The sequence below is a fragment of the Camelus bactrianus genome, chromosome 32 (genome assembly GCF_048773025.1).
Source record: "Camelus bactrianus isolate YW-2024 breed Bactrian camel chromosome 32, ASM4877302v1, whole genome shotgun sequence".
Taxonomy (NCBI): Eukaryota; Metazoa; Chordata; class Mammalia; order Artiodactyla; family Camelidae; genus Camelus; species Camelus bactrianus.
In genome coordinates, this window is record NC_133570.1 from 8,217,788 (window position 1) to 8,234,452 (window position 16,665).

Consider the following 16,665-nt stretch of genomic DNA (forward strand, 5'->3'; position numbering starts at 1 on the left):
AGCCTTCTTTAACTATCCTAGTTCACAGGATAGTTCCACTCCTCTTAACTTCTATCATTTGTTTGTGCCGCTCTAAAATGAGTCACAAGTAAATAAAATTTTAATACTTCATTAGGGCAAACTCAAAATAAATTTTTCTGACCCTCTCCAACACACACACATATATTAGACTCTCTCTCAAAATTTCTATCCAAACTGGCTGCTCAAGATTAGATCCTGTTCTCTTTTTTTTTTTCAGTTTAATTAAACTTTTATTATTTTTTTTACAAACTTTATTTTTTATTGAAGTACAGTTACAATTTTTGGTGTACAGTACAATGTCCTAGCCATGCATATACATACATATATACGTTTTCTGGATCCTGTTATCATTGATGATTTTATACACACACACACATTTATCTGACACATGTAGTGGCTAATTTGGTGCTAAGCCCCTTAAAATGCACTATATCATTTATTCTCTTACCCTCACAACCACTTGTTCATCAAGACTTGTGAATTCTACCCTATGAAAGTTTCTCAACTCCATCCTTACCTCTTAATCTCTACTATTAGGTCATATTACAGGCCCTTAACCCCTCCTACCTAGACTACTGCAATCAACCTCCCTAATTTCAGCATTCTCCCTTCCAATCCATCCCGTTTATTCTTGAGTGACAGCAAATCTAATATCATTTTCCTGGTTAAAACCTCTGGTGGCTCCAAACCCTTCAGCTTGAAGACACCCTTTACAACGTGCCCCAGTTTACCCTCACAGATTCACCATGCTTTCTCCCCCAGCTAGAAATTTCCCTTGGTGTTTGCCTTGTAAATGCCTCCTCTTCAAGATCCCATTCAAGTCATCTCCTGTCTATAACTTTCCCCAACATTCCAGAGCAGGAATGACTGACTCTCCATTTGTGCTTTCAAGAGGCTGTAATATATTCTTATTTCCTACCAATTCCACTGTAATGGTTATATCACTGTTCCTACGTCTCCTCCTCCCCCACCATCGTGCTTCGTGGGTACAGAGCCTTGTCTCGTTCATCTCGATTCTGTATTCCCGCAGGGAAAACCATACCCTCAACAAACACCTGTTGACTAAAATTACTAAGACTTAAAAAAAAAAACCAAAAACAAAGACAAAAAAACTTCAGGTAGCCTAGGACATAGCTAGACGGGTACTCCGCCTTCTGGCAAGCCGGTTTTTATAGGAGCCTGGCGTCTCCCCGGTGAGGCACTCACCACTGAGTAGGCCTCATATCGGAATGGGCGGGGGCAGGACGACCCCGACTGCCATGTTGACGAAAAGCCGAGTCTTACTGACCAACTCGGGTCCTGGCTAGGGAAGGGGGCGGAGTATGACTGACTGAGGGTAATACTGGGCCAACCGAGTGAGGAGTGGTAGCACAGTCAGACTCACTGACGGACTAACCGAAGGGAGCAGCAGGTCCCAACCGACTGCCTGACGAACCAAAGGCAGGAAGAAACGACGACTGGTCTCCTCATCTTCGAAAAAGAAAAGGCAGCGAACGAAAGCCTGCAAAGACGCCGAGCACGCGCTTCGCGCCGCTCCTCACGCGGAGGAGGACGGGAAAGGGGCGGGCCGGCGGGCAAGCCTCGCTCAGTGCGCGTGCGCGGTAGTCTCCTCCATCTCCTCCTCCCCCAGCAGCCCCCTCCCGCCACGCGTCCCCGCCTTCTCACCCTAGGCCTGCAAGAGCTTCGCCGAGTGCGCACGCGCGACAGCTCCATTTCCCCGCCCCTCACGTGGCCCCTCCCTCTCACCCTAATCCGGCGTGAGCCTGCAGGGCTGTACACGTGCGCGCACCCGAGTCGGCCCTCCTAGCCACGTGACTCCCGACTCCGCGCTTTCTCCACTACAGCTTTCCCAGCTCTTACTGCCTGAATCCGGCGTTATGGCTGCCGCCATGTCCCGCGCTGCTTCTCTCTCCCCACTGTTTCCCCTTCTCCTGTTCCTCCTACTGCTCTCCGCTCCGCAAGGCGGCAGCGGCCTGCACACCAAGGGCGCCCTTCCCCTGGATACAATCACTTTCTACAAGGTAATGGTGTGGGGGGGACATCGCGCGCAGGTGCGGCCAGAGGGCCCAGGGGAGCGCGCGCCCGTCGGGGACGCTGGGGACCGAGAGCTGGCAGGAGGTGGTCTGTAGCGACGGTCCCAGGACTTCCCACCATCCTGTAGGGCTGGTGGACTCTGGGCCGAGGTCATTTCATGACCATGGAGTGTTCGTGATCCAGGGTCCTCGCGCTCCCTTGCCTTTGCAGTATTTGTACTTGCTTCCTCTTTAGCAAAAGAACTGCAGAGAGGCAGCCGAGGGAGCCGGGTAACCCTTCGCGTCACCTACGGGAAGAGGGCGGTGCCGGGCGAGATCCAATCCTCGAGTTCCAAGTAGGAGACCCGGAAGGTGGGGCGGGAGTGGAAACCCGGCTTGTTAGCAGGCGTTTCAGCGCCCCTCTTCCCTTGGCGTGGATTTCAGCCACTGTCCAGATATTTTGCGTCTCCTTAAAAAGTGCAAGCGTTAAGAATAAGCTTCCCTTCACCCTCCCTTTAGTGAATGTCTTGGGCCTGGTGACAATTAAAATTGGATCGAGATATGGCAGGATTCGTCCCTACCTTTGAGTGGGTAAATGTTGAAGGCTGGATGCAGCTCCAACTCCCTAATCTTGCACGTGTCTTTACCCACTGGCACCTTTTTAACTTTGCCTATGAGACGAGCAAGTCAAGTGTTGAGAGAGAGCCAGTCATTTCATTGTTTAATTTGTACCCATTACTGGGAAGTGAAATCAAGAATTGGAGCTCTAAATCTGTCTCAAGTGGTTGAACTCTTCCTATTTTCAAAAGGGTTCCTTGTCGTGAAGTTGGCATCTGTGGCTCCCTCAAGGCAAAGTTTGGGAAATTTTTTTTTAACATTTTTTATTGATTTATAATCATTTTACAATGTTGTTTCAAATTCCAGTGTAGAGCACAATTTTTCAATTATACATGTGTTACGGAAATGACGGGCTAGCCAAGAAACAAGCACCACTCGGAGGGCTGGAGTACTCAGATGTATTATGCCGGCGGGCTCAGAGGGGCTTCTGCTCTGAAGCTCTGAGCACCTCCAAGACGTGTGCGTGAGGTTTTATAGGGTAAAGTACAAGCTTGGGATATTCGGCCAATAGGCATGGAACAGCTTTAGCAGCATCATTATCACAAAAGTGGAGACAGGGAGGCAACAAACCAACATTCCAAAGCCAGATTATATATCTTTGAAAATCCAGCTGGCTAGCAAAAAACCATGAACAGCAAACCAACACTAATTAACTTAGATTTACAAGTTAGTCCAGCAGAACTCAGATCAGTATTCCGATACTTAGATTTGTGAGTTATCTTGTTATCTTGTATATATTTCCCTGTGCTATACAGTATAATCTTGTTTATCTATTCTACAATTTTGAAATCCCAGACTCTCTCTTCCCACCCCCCCCACCCCCTTGGCAACCACAAGTCTGTATTCTATGTCTATGAGTCTATTTCTGTTCTGTATTTATGCTGTTTGTTTGTTTGTTTTAGATTCCACATATGAGCGATCTCATATGGTATTTTTCTTTCTCTTTCTGGCTTACTTCACTTAGAAAGACATTCTCCAGGAGCAGCCATGTTGCTGCACATGGCTTTATGTTGTTGGTTTTTATGGTTGAGTAGTAAAAGTTTGGGGAATTTAAGAGTGTAGGTATGGCTGGTTGGTTGTCAGGCATAGCACACTATGCTTTGGGGGTCTTTATTGGCAACCTGACAACCCCTACCACCCAAACATGGAAATGGGATAACATCACAGACCAAGTGTGACTTAGAGGAAACTCTGCCCTGTAACGTTAGCAGTATTTCCTAATCAGTTGGTGTGTCTCCATCTTTACAGCTACCACCCTAGTCTAGGGCTAGCATTAGAGTAGCCTTCTCCCTGGTCTCCCTGTTTTCAGTCTTGAGCCTCTCTGTCCATTCACACAATAGCCTGAGTCCTACGTGATCTGAGCCTTGCTTCCCTCTCCTCTTCTAACCAATTCTCCTCTTTGTCTCCTCTGCTCCGGGCACTCATGCCGTGCCCTGCATCCTTTGGATATTTGGAGCTCCTTACTGCCTTAGGCCCTTTGCACTGGCAGTTCCTTGTAACTAGAACATTCTTTTCCCAGTCTGAAAAGCTGGTTGCTCCTCATCTTTCAGCCTTAGGTTAAATGTTACGTTCTCAGATTTCCCCCTCCCCCAGCGTAAAGTGCCAGTCACATTACCCTATTTGATTTCTCTATAGAGCACTCATCACTGATTTTTTTTTTCTTATCGATTGTATCTTCTCCCACATTAGAACATTATGTGCTTATGAAGAACTACCTTGTCTATCTTGTTCACTGATCATGTGCACAACCTACCAGGTTACCTGTTACATAGAAGATGCTCAATAACTTGTTGAATGAAGGAGCAAATGTTTTCTCCAGTCCCATTCTAAGTCTCCCTCTCTTCCACTGAACAAAAAAGGAGCTTCGCAGTATTACCATATCCAGAGGCCTTGTTTCGTGCTTTGCCTTTCTATGATTTCCAATGTCTTTTTTTGTTTCTTCCCTTTACCATCACTAGAAATAAGAGACCATGTCTGTTTTCTTTACCATATTCACCTAGAACAGTGCCTGGCACATGACAGTTCCTCAGTACCTTTTTATTCAGTGAATAAATGAATAATGAATTCATCTGTACAGTGAAGAAGTAAACTGCCTAGATATAGGTTATAGTGGAGCTGATTCCTCAAGGATGAGGAAAGGATAGAGATTTCTAAGAGGTACAGATTGAGTAAAAGAACAAGAGAAAATTCATTGTGCAGATGTTTGCCATTCAAAACCATTTTGCTGATGCCTTAGAAAGGTGAAGGTAAAAGATGAAGGTCTCTCAATTCTATTTCAGTGTTAGACCACTGTATGGTTATTAATGTTATTCCATAATATAAATGTAGGCCCCTTGAAGGTAGGTTATTCTGTATTATGCTTTTTAAAAAAATTTTTCCCCAGGACATGTAGCACCTGCTACCAAAGCCTGCTCTAGTTTTTTTTTCATTTATCAGATACTTTCAGAGCATCTGCCGTGTGCCAGGCACTATTGGGCACGAGCAGAAAACAGGTCAGACAAGGTCCTTATTCTCACAAGTGTATATTCTAGTGGAGAGGACTGACAACAAGCAAATAAGAATTTCAGAAAGTGATTAATGCAGTGAAGAAGGTAGCACAGGGTAGCATGATAGAGTAGGATGGAAACGAGGCAGTATGAGATGGTTTGAGTGGAAGAGGCCTCTCCATTAGAAGGGAATATTCGAACTGAGCTTTGAATGATAAAAAGACAACCATGGACAGAACTAGGGGAAGGGCACTCCACCCAGCAGAGACAGCAAATGAAAAAGCCCTAAGTGGGAATAAGATTTTGTGTTGAACTGAAATAAGGCCATATGGGCCAGAGGGATGTGATCTGATTTATATTTTTAAGTCTTCCCTGCTTTTTAGGCCTACAGAGCTCAGACTTTTTGGGGTCAGTGACCACTTAAAGATTACCTATTCTGGTCCCTTTTTCTTCCCTTGTGTCCCTAGACACTGTTAAATATTTTTTAAAACCCAAAATCAAATGGACATCAACACACAATAAGGAACAAGGAATATCAAAAGCTGGAATAACGTCAGCTTGACTTAATTATGACAGTGATTGCCTATAATGAAAAACTAACTGGCAGTAATGACTTTGATTAGAAAAATAGGGGAGGGTATATACCTCAGTGGTAGAGCACATGCCTAGCATGCACGAGGTCATGGGTTTGATCCTTAGCACGTCAGTTAAATAAAAAAATAACAATAATAAATAAATCTAATTACCCCCTCCAAATTGTACACCAGAAATTGACACAACATTGTAAACTGACTATACTTTAATAAATATATATGTACAAAAATAAAAAGAAAGAAAAATAAAAAATTGTAGAAGCAGGGGAGGCAGTGCTAGTGACCAGAAGCAGTTTATCTAATAATTTTAATAATCTGTACATTGGGAGAAACCATCAAAATGAAGCCCTTGGAATTCTTGAATAAGTTAAACATAGAATTGCTGTATGACCGTGCATTTCCACTCTTAGGTATGTTCCCAAAAGAGATGAAAACAGGTGTTCAAAGAAAAACTTGTACACAGATGTTCATAACAGCACTATTCACAACTAACCAAAAGGTGGGAACAACCCAAATGCCCATCAACTGATGAATGGCTAAACAAAATATGATATATCCATACAATGGAATATTTCTTTGGCCATAAAAAAGAGTGAATTACTGATGCCTGCTACAACATGAGTAAATCTCAAAAACATTATGCTAAGTGAAAGAGGTCAGACACAAAAGGTCACATATTGTATAAGTCTATCAGAGTAGACAAATCCATACAGATAGACAGCAGATTAGTGGTTGCCAGGGGCTGAGGGGAAGGAGACCTGGGGAATGACTGCTTAATGGATACGTGCGTGGTTCCTTTTCAGGTCATGAAAATGTTCTGGAACTAGATATTTGTGATGGTTGCACAGCATGGTTAGTGTACTAAATCCCACTGAATTGTCTTGACCCTGACAGTTTAGGACCTAGAGATCTAACTAAAGGGAACTGTGGTTTAGGGAGAGGACATTGTCCCAAGCCTGGCTTCTCAGCAACTTCCTGTGAGCCCTGAAATTGCAGAGTTCAAACTCTTGGTTCCCTAGCCAAAGTGTCCTCTGTGGTGCTAACTCCTTTATAGTTGGTTGGTTGATTGGTTTTGGTCAGATTTCTAGTTCATTGCTAGAGAAAGGCCCCCTGGGATGATGGGCATGACAGGGGCCAGCATAGTGTGTAGTGTCTCCTTAGTCCTACCAAAAGGGCCACTGGAGGAAAAGGCCTTAATACATCTAGAGTTTTGTTTATTCCATACAGTTTGATTCATGTGAGCAAGGACCTGGTGGGGTACCAAGGACATAGCAGGCACCACAAAATTGTTAAATGAATCTATGGGTAAATGAATGAATATTCATGTATAAGAGCTTGTCTCCCTTGTGGGCCTGGTTTCCACTCTGTTTCTTAAACAAGGGTCCCTTGGGAAAGAGAATTAGCTCCAGAGGCCCCTGAAACCCCAACTTGCTCAGCTCTATACGCCCTCAGGTTATTCCCAAAAGCAAGTTCGTCTTGGTGAAGTTCGACACCCAGTACCCCTACGGTGAGAAGCAGGATGAGTTCAAGCGTCTGGCTGAAAACTCGGCTTCCAGTGATGATCTCTTGGTGGCAGAGGTGGGGATCTCAGGTATGAACAAATCCAGGACAACTGGGGAGGGCAGAGAGGGAGGAAATTAGGAATTATTTCCCTACTTGTAGTGGGGATACCTAGTGCCTTTCTGTCTGAGCCACACACAGGAGTGTAAATGGGGTCATGTCCTCTCAAGGAATCTGGTACCCATAGGAAGCTTAGCTTGAACAAATTCAGTGACCACAGAACCTCAGCTTGGTCTTGCAAGTGCCTGAGGGAAGGGAATTCACCATCTTTCACCCTCCAACCCACACTGACATCAAACTTACTGTTAGAACTTAGAGCTCTCCTTGCAGGGAACTGTGGTCAGAGGGGGTGCAGTCAGTTCTTCCATCTTCATTTCAGCCCTTTTGTACCAAAACTGTTAGGTTTGGGCTTTAGCCCAAATCCACCAGAGCTGCCATTAAACCAAGGGCAGCTCTCAATGATCTTGACAACTTTAATATACAGTTGCCAACATTTAGTGGTTTTTGAGTCTATAAAGATATACATAATTGTTGCATTTTTTATCTTCACCTGAACCCTGTCTGAGGAACCACATGCATTATCTCCATTTCATACTTGAGGAAAACTGAAGCTCAGGGGGCATAAAAGACTTGTCTAAGACAGTGGGGCAGAAACACGGTTATTCAGAACACCTAAGTGTGTGTTCCTATATGAGGTAGGTTCTTCCCTCTCAGCTTCCTCCCAGCTGAGATGCCTCAGTTCCCTAGTACGCTCCTGAGTCTAGCCCTGGGTAGAAGATAGCTGTCACCCTCCTCCAGGGCAGTTGATCAGTTCTGACTCAATTGTGAGTCCACTTCTTTGGGGGCTATAATAATAATAACTGGCATTTCTCAAATGTTTACTATGTGCCAGACCACTGTGCTAAGTGTTTTACATGTATGTCATCCTTGTGACAACTCTGTGAAGGAAATTCTGTGACCCCCAAATGAAGAAACGGATGCTTAGAGTAACTTGCTCAAGATTACAGAGTTTAAAGTAACAGAACTGGGATTGGAACCCCACACTTCCTATACTACTACCCAGTCATAAGTGGTTTTGGCCATTTCTTCTTGGCCAGGTGTAAGAAACCAGTTGTCAGTATCAGCCCTTGGGCTGTTGCTGCCTGTTGGGAAGGACATAGTAAATACTAACAGCTACCACGTATTAAGCACTTAACTCTGCCAGGTTGAGTGCACATTTCCCCTCACTGGGTCATCCCAACAGCCCTTGTATAGGAACGACATTTGTTACTTACCATGTGTTCACTAAGCTCCAGCCAGACCACACATTGTAATCCTTAAATACAACCCGGCTCATTCCTGCCTCAGAGCTCTTTGCTCTTGCTATCCTTCCTGCCTGAGACAAACTTTGCACATCTTCACTTGCCTGGCTTCAAATTCAGGTCCCTCAGCTCATGTCATCTTCACAGAGAGGCCTTCCATGACCATCCGAAGTGGGCAGTCTTACCCAGTCACTGTGTCTTACCACCCTGTTTTATTTTCATCAGGGCACTAATCCCTTACATTCATTTGTTTGCTTATTATTTTCTCTCCTCACCCTTCGAAGAGTATAAGCCCCTTGAGGTCAGATTGCTTAATACTCTCAATCACAGCTAAGCCCCAGCACTTAGCACAGTCCCTGGCACATAGCAGGCATGCAATAAATATTCAGAATTCCCCTTTCTCACATGAGGAAAATGAAGTTCAGAGGTTAAATGACTTGACTAACGCCACACGGCTAGAAAGTAGCAGAGGAGGAATTCAGACAGCCAGGAAGATTCTTCTTCCCCTCAGCTCTGATAGGTCTCATAGCAATCTCCTGCCCCGCCTTCCTCATGGTCTTGCTCCTCATTTCTGGTTTCTGTTCATAGATTACGGTGACAAGCTGAATATGGAGCTGAGTGAGAAATACAAGCTGGACAAGGAGAACTATCCCGTCTTCTACCTCTTCCAGGATGGGGACTTTGAGAACCCAATCCTGTACAGTGGGGCAGTTAAGGTTGGAGCCATCCAGCGCTGGCTAAAAGGACATGGGGTCTACCTAGGTATGCCTGGTTGCCTACCTGCATATGACAGCCTTGCGGGGGAGTTCATCAAGGCCTCTGGCATGGAGGCCCGCCAGGCCCTCTTGAAGCGGGGGCAGGACAACCTCACTAGTGTGAAGGAGACTGAGAAGAAGTGGGCCGAGCAATACCTTAAGATCATGGGAAAGATCTTAGACCAAGGTGAGGACTTCCCAGCATTAGAGATGACCCGGATCACCAAGCTGATTGAGAAGAACAAGATGAGCGACGGGAAGAAGGAAGAGCTCCAGAAAAGCTTAAATATCTTGACTGCCTTCCAGAAGAAGGGGGCTGAGAAGGAGGAGCTGTAAAAAGGCACTCCAGGGTTTTCCAGGGTAGGGGTGGGGGTGGGGAGTAAGTTACCTGCTGGCTGTGAGACCCTCCTGGGATATAAGGGAGTGACAGGAAAAGTGGCACTAAGCCAGAAATCTGAGTATGCCCAGATATAGATGCTGATGTGACCATACTTGGGACACCTCTGCAACAGGTATAGCTGGAACACTTGCTCAGATGGCTTGAGAACTCCCCCCTCAGAAGGAATTGGTGCTGTAAAGAAGAGTGTACTGCCCAGGTTCTTGACAGGTATAATTCTGACCCAATTAAAGTTTCTGTGTTTTGGTTAAGTGGACCTGAAGCCATTCAGTTTTCCTTTACAAATTATACTTTGGGTTATGACCTGCTTTCTCCTTTGAATTTATTTTTTAATCTAAGGTGGTATAGACTCCATTCTACCAGGGTAACAGACTCCTGGTAACACTGTGGAAACTAGTCCCAGCTCAAGGCCTACTTTTGTTACTTTCCACTAGTGTTCAGATTCAAGTGGACTGACTGTGGGTAGTAAAATGCATTGTCCATTTTCTGGACCTTAAAATTGAATTGCAACATTAATTAACCTCAGGATAGTTATTTTCCATACTCCATGAGATAAATACAGCAAATTCTTACTTTTACCAATATAATCTCATAGGTTTTTTCTTCAAGAGTTGGATTTTTTAAAGAGGTTTCCAATTTGAAAGTTTTTTTGAAAAGGGATTGTTGTCCATCTAAGTCACTTTGTCATTGTCATTTACTCAGTAAGTACCATCTACTAAAAAAGCAGAGCAGGGAGAGCACTGTCCTGACTTTCAGATCTCTTAAGAGTGAACAATTACCTGTAATGGTAGGCTTCACAGTAACATCCACACTTTCTTATTTAACCATTTGAAAATACCAAATTGCAGCTCCCAAAACATGTTTAATTACACCCACACAAAGAAATTTGAGCAGAGTTGGCAAATAAAATCTTAAATTGTTAACATTGCTCTGCTTCAGCCAGATTGGGCAGTTAAAATCACCGGAAACAAAAAATGCAGGAAAATCCATGTATTGAATTGGATGGAACAACAAAAAAATTGTGGCACCTTAGGCTAACAGTTCAAACCAACTAGATAAAAGATGTTCAGACCTAAACACCTGCCCATAACCAGCATAGATAACTCAACATTTGACAAGTGGGTAACTATTATGTATAATAGGCCCAATAATTTCAGTATTTCCCCTACTCATTTCAATTCTAACTGAAAAATCTGGAAGATCTTTTTGGATGCTTCTCACTAGTAAACTTGCTTTAGCTCTTCTAGTTTTTTTCTCATCTATCTAAAACAGGGTCACTTCCAAAGAATTACGTATTCACTGTCTTGTGGAAATAAGACAAATGGCAGGTAGGGAAAGAACTCGACTCGCATCCAGTCCCTGAATGTGGTCTCATCTTGATTCTCAATTTTAAGAGGAAAGAAAGGTGGCAGCACATCTGTGGGCACTTCATTGGATGGATCCATCTGGGTATCATAATTTATAAGCCTCAGGTCTTGAATTGAAGAAATGGGCTATTGGGCAGGACTAGATTATCATGCATTAGAGGCTCTTTGCATCAAATATTTTCCATTAAAGATGAGCCCTGTTTCTAGTTTAGAGTCTGCAGTGATTTGCATATGCTACATAAAAATCTTCCCTAACACGTCACATGGATTCCTTTCCTCTACTTCTTGGCATCTAGTTACTAAAGTTGTGACTCAAATGCTACTAATCAGTATGTAGTGAAGGCTGTGGACTGACTGGCTTCCTAGAATTGATCAAGAATATGCAATTTTAAGGGAATTTCCAGATAAACTGAAGCAAATGAGCTCCTGGATCCGACATGAAGAATCCTGTTCTAAGGAACCTGCATGTTACCTCAAATAATGCCAATAATAATTTTAATTTACAAATAGTCATTGGTAATTGGTGCCACAAACAACAACAAAAACATTAGAATTGCTTCAGGAGAGATTAATTATTTAATAGGGAACCAAGATAGAATCTGAGAATTTGAACATGGCCATCAAGACAAAGAATGAGATGGTGTATGTGTGTGTGTGTGTGGGGGGGGTGTTTGTTTCATTTTAGCTAATTTCATCAATGCTTAAGAGTTTGAATTTTATCCAGATCACTACCCCACTGGATGGATGGTCTTAGTAGCCGTATCTCCAGTAACTCTTTTTCTCATACGTAAAAACATCATCTGGGGCCCCTTTTTACTAAGATATATGGAAGCTGAGGGTGCAAAAACGAGCTGTGTGCTCCTCAAGCTTAAACTGCTGTAGGTATCCCACAAATAATTTTTATAAGCATTTGGCACATGGTTGCTTATCCTCTACTTGCTACTATGAAATACATGTCTGCATTGAGGCAGTGACAGCATCCCAAAAACAAGGAATGTGAAAAAGTATAAACCTGAGCCCGCCTTTCGGGGAAAGCTGAAAATGGCAGTGTCCACCTTTTGTTAAAGGAAAAAAGGAATACTGGAGTGGAGTTAATTCATAACTGAAGAGGCAGGCAAAAACTTAACTTTTTCAGGGCTCAGATAAGGCCATTAATTATCACAGGACAAAAAGGAAAAATACACAGCTCCTCTTTCCTCTGTGTTCTGTGTCTGAAGAAACTTTTGATCTCCACCTCTGGGCTCACATACCCCTGGATAAATCATGTCATCAGCCTGTCTGAAGTCCTCTGATTAAACTTACCCCTAAATTTGGAAATCTTCCTTCCCCTGGTGACAAACCGTGACTGACTGTTCTAATCCCTACTCTGCCTTCTGTCCTAATCCATCCCCCGCCACTCCTTTCACTGAGTCCCAGGCACCTGAGCCTTTTCTTTCAGTCACTGGAACAGGCTCAGCACTTTCCTGCCTTTTGCACTTGTGTTCCTTTTTTTCCATGGCTGACTCTTCATCATTCAGGTCAGATGGCACCACTCAAGGGGTCCTCTCATGACCCCACCTATCACATACGCTGATTTACGTTAGTCAGGACTTAATTACAAACTGGTATTTATTGTCTCTTCCCTCACCTCCTTCACTAACTAGGTTATAGAGTCTTGTTTACCATTATATCGGCAGAGCCTAAAACAGAAACTGGCACATAGTAAATAAGTGCTTAATACATATATGTTGAATTAATGAATGCTAGCACACAAAGTACTTTAAACAAACGGTCTAGTGGCCTTGGAATAAAAATTTTAAATTCACAAATATTACCATTTTGATGAAGAATGTAACAATACAAAATTGGGATGAATTATACCATTTAAAAGGTTGTGGCTTCTAGGAATCCGAACAAGAATGAACCAGGCAGAAATGCCAACTCAAAATGAAAGTGTTTATAAAATTAATTCATCTAGTTTAAAGTAGATTTGCTATGCTTCACTTAATTCTGAAGAAGGAAGAATATATACTTCCCATATTAATAAATCACATCAAAAAGTAGGAAGAGTTTCAGTAACAAGGCTGTAGGTACATTGAAACCCCTTTTTATATGAAAAGGTAAAATGAAAGACAAATCAAGATTGAACATAGTGATTGCAAAATATAATGCAATTTTGAACAATTAAAATTATGAAAATATACAAAACTGATGGGCAACACAGCTAGGCATTTGTACATTTTCCATTACGTGGAGAACACTAAAAATTTCTCTACCTTTTATCCGTATCAGATAAGTGATTTAAACCAAATGTTTGCTTTTGAGAGTCAACTTAGGATCTCAGTAGTATAAAAAGCAGTAATTTTTCAGTCTGTAAACAGTAGTCGTGTTTTTCTCTTCCTTTTTTTGTTTTTAAATAATCAATTTACCACACAAAAACAAAACAAAACAAAAAACCCACACAAACCAAAAACAGCAGCAGCAGCAATGAATTATTTGGGAATTCTCTTCAAATACCAATGACATAAAATTGCTGGAGAGGGTGCTTTTTTACTCATGTAAGAATATATATATATATATATATATATATATATATATATATATATATATATATTAACTGTACACAATTTATAGTGCATGACAGTTTCCAAAAGAACAGATCAATAAAAGATATTGGCCATTTTTGCATAATTTCATTCTTTTTTACAATTATCTCAAAATGTAAGAGGTTGGATCTAATTGAAATGCTACATTTAGTAGGAAAATCAACAAGTAACAAAGGAAGCATAACCTTGATGTAACATTATCTGTCACTAAAACCAGTAAAGGACCCAGATGCCCCTAGGCAAGAGACTAGTTAGGTAGACCACTGGAGTCACACACTGTCCCTGAGGACCAAGCCCAGCCTACTGAGCACACATATGCTAGATTGATCATGGTCAGTTGATAGACTTATTTCAAAGAGCATTTCTATTTCTATGTACAGTATTTTTGGATATTCAAAGAAACATCATTTTAAGAACACATGCCATACACACACATCCCTACCCCCATACACAAAGTTCCATTTAAATAGGCCATCGTTTTATGAAGTTATGATATATTGTTATTAAATTAGATTTGGAATCAGAATTTTCAGTTCATCTTGTTCAAGGCAGTTCTTCCTTTTAGGGTGGGGTGTGATAGTTGTGGCTGCCAACTTACATCAAAACTAGTTTTTTCAAATTCCTGGATGGACTAAGATTTCCAACAAGTCTTATTTTGAACAGGTAATTCATTAATTTTGAACAAAGTTTTCTTGGAAGTTGAGACAGTTATTAATTATATCAAATTATGAATCTAAGAAAGTCAAGGTGATGGGAACAAAATACAATTGCTTTGCATACAGAGAGTTTCCAAGCTCTTTTTTGGTTGCTTTAAAAGAAAAAAGTATCACATTTCACTGGATAAGTGAGTTGGAAAGGACCCTGAAGATCTTTGAGACCAATCCTCCATCAGACACTTGAATTTCCTCATCAAATTCATTTCTTTGTTTTTACAGAATTACTAACTTTAATGGTATCTGAGTAACAAAGACCAAAAACAGAAGCACAGATTCAAACATAAAAGTTACTAAAATAACTGTATAAACTGTAACATTTTCAAGAGCAATGTTTATCTTTTCTGTCAGACCAACCTCTGGAAGCTGCAGTCTTGGGGAGCTCCAGGCGAACAATGTAAACACCATCCTGGTATAATTCTCAAGTCTGAAAAAAGTAAACTGAACCTCAAACCCAATGGATAACATTTTTTTTGGCCAGCCTAAAACTTAAAACCTAGGTTAATTTCATAATATATTCTTTGCTTCCTTCCTTCTCAAACCCCCTACTTAAAAAACACTAAAGTATTAAATCTTTATTTTCAAGCATGTATACATACATGTATACATACATGTATACATGCTTGAAAACAGACATATATATGTAAAAGCATATACATATATATATATATATATCTCACAAAACCAATGACATTGGTAGTAGACTTGCCTGCATAAATTATGTACACCTCTATTCTTTAAAACAGTGATTCGCATCTTTCCCATATAAATGAAAGACAGCAAGCTAATCCTCAGCAGGCTTACAAGTGGTCTGCACTACTTTTCCCTCCAAACAGCTGCAAGTTAACTGAAGCCTATCTGTGATTTACTCTCACAGGAGCTAAGATGGGGAGGTCTCGGCCATTGGGACTATTAAGCTGAAAAATGAGGGCCTGTGGTCCTCTGAGTGACGCCCTTCAGTGGCAGGTGCTTATGCCAAGTTTCACCTGAGGCCCTTTGGGTACCTGCCTTGGGTTCTGTGGGAGCCAAGCAACTGAGGAAGCCTCAAAACTAAACTGGTAATGTGGAAAGAAGTCCTGCTCCCAGTCACGGGCCCCCTCTATTTCTGCTTTCTAAGGCTCCAGGAGCAGACCAAAACGCCCTATGCTATAACAGTAGAGCAATTCAGCTGCTCTGAGGTCGATGCTTTACGCTTAATTTCTATTGCTGCTTTTATAGACCCCTCCTCCCCACCAGATGTTTCTGGTGATAGAAGGGAAGAGAAAAAGTTGGGTTCTCTTGTGGCTGCCATATGCATATGAACATGTATAAAAAGTGGTCAAACCCAGATGAGGGTCCTGCTTCTGGTTTATATACAATAATTTAATCAGTTGTATACATTTAATACCTAAAAAATTAATTCACGATCAAAGTCCTTCATGCATTTTATGAGGAAGTTCTGGATTAAAATGATGGTCAACCAGATGTAGCTTTTGCCTGGGAAGATGATGTCATTTTCTGTTGTAGAGTTATCAGTGTCTGTGGTTCACACTAACTTAAATTTTTAGTTTCTTTGTGGTCTCAAGTCTTTTTTTCAACAGCTCCCCAATTTCCAGAAGAGAGTGCAGGTAACTGCTCTGCACCTTCCTTTGCACAGTCTTTGAAAATTTTCTCTCTTCCTACAAAGGAGATAAGAATTAGTAGTCTTGGTCAGAAAGCATTCCCCCAGATTACAGTTCCTCAGATATAAATTAAAATTACCATTACCTTTGGACACTCTGCAAGCTCCATCAGAACAGAGTGGGTCATTTTCAATTTCATTAAATGCAAAGAAGGCTAAACTCATCACAGATGTATATTTTTCCATGTGATTTTTCACTGAGACCCTGTTGCTTTAGTATTACTATTCTTTCAAGTAACCTTTTAATAAATGATATAAAGTTGGAAAACTGAGATTTCTGATTACTAGTTTTCATCAAGAAACAAGTTAGAAAATTATTACTAAGTAGACTGGCCATAAAATCACTACTATTTTGTTATGAGCTATACAAAGTAGAAAAAAGGAGATTTCTGATTATTAGATTCATCAGGAAATAAAAGTAGAAAACAATTTTTAATTGAAGTATAGTCAGTTACAATGTGTCAATTTCTGGTGGACAGCATATCCCAGTCATGCATATAGATACAGATATTCATTTTCATATAGAAACTTATTATTAATCTAGATATTATCAGTCACTTTTTAAAAGGGCATCAAATTGACCAGTATCACCTTTTC

General features: G+C 41.6%; 3 protein-coding genes across 8 annotated transcripts in view; 1 reads left to right on the forward strand and 2 right to left on the reverse strand.

The window, feature by feature from the left end:
- The window catches only part of TMEM116 (transmembrane protein 116), an 85,311-nt gene extending 83,724 nt beyond the window's left edge, over positions 1-1,587 (reverse strand). Inside the window, exon 1 of one of the 4 annotated variants that reach the window (XM_045506339.2) lies at positions 1,418-1,587. The gene's annotated coding sequence lies outside the window, so the exon portion shown is untranslated. The remainder of the gene's footprint in view (positions 1-1,417) is intronic. The other 3 variants (XM_010969628.3, XM_010969629.3, XM_010969630.3) reach the window with 3 other exon arrangements.
- Positions 1,588-1,761: 174 nt separating this feature from the next.
- ERP29 (endoplasmic reticulum protein 29) lies at positions 1,762-9,999 on the forward strand. Its single transcript, XM_010969624.3, has 3 exons — positions 1,762-2,042; positions 7,183-7,321; positions 9,180-9,999. Exons 1-3 carry the CDS (start codon positions 1,899-1,901, stop codon positions 9,680-9,682), a joined length of 786 nt encoding a protein of 261 aa, XP_010967926.1. The 5' UTR covers positions 1,762-1,898; the 3' UTR covers positions 9,683-9,999.
- Positions 10,000-12,883: 2,884 nt separating this feature from the next.
- Positions 12,884-16,665, reverse strand: part of NAA25 (N-alpha-acetyltransferase 25, NatB auxiliary subunit) — a 60,756-nt gene continuing 56,974 nt past the window's right edge. For all 3 annotated transcript variants that reach the window (XM_045506336.2, XM_010969623.3, XM_045506335.2), the window contains exon 24: positions 12,884-16,066. In XM_045506336.2, coding sequence (XP_045362292.2) covers positions 15,944-16,066 — 123 coding nt within the window. In that variant the 3' untranslated portion in view covers positions 12,884-15,943. The remainder of the gene's footprint in view (positions 16,067-16,665) is intronic.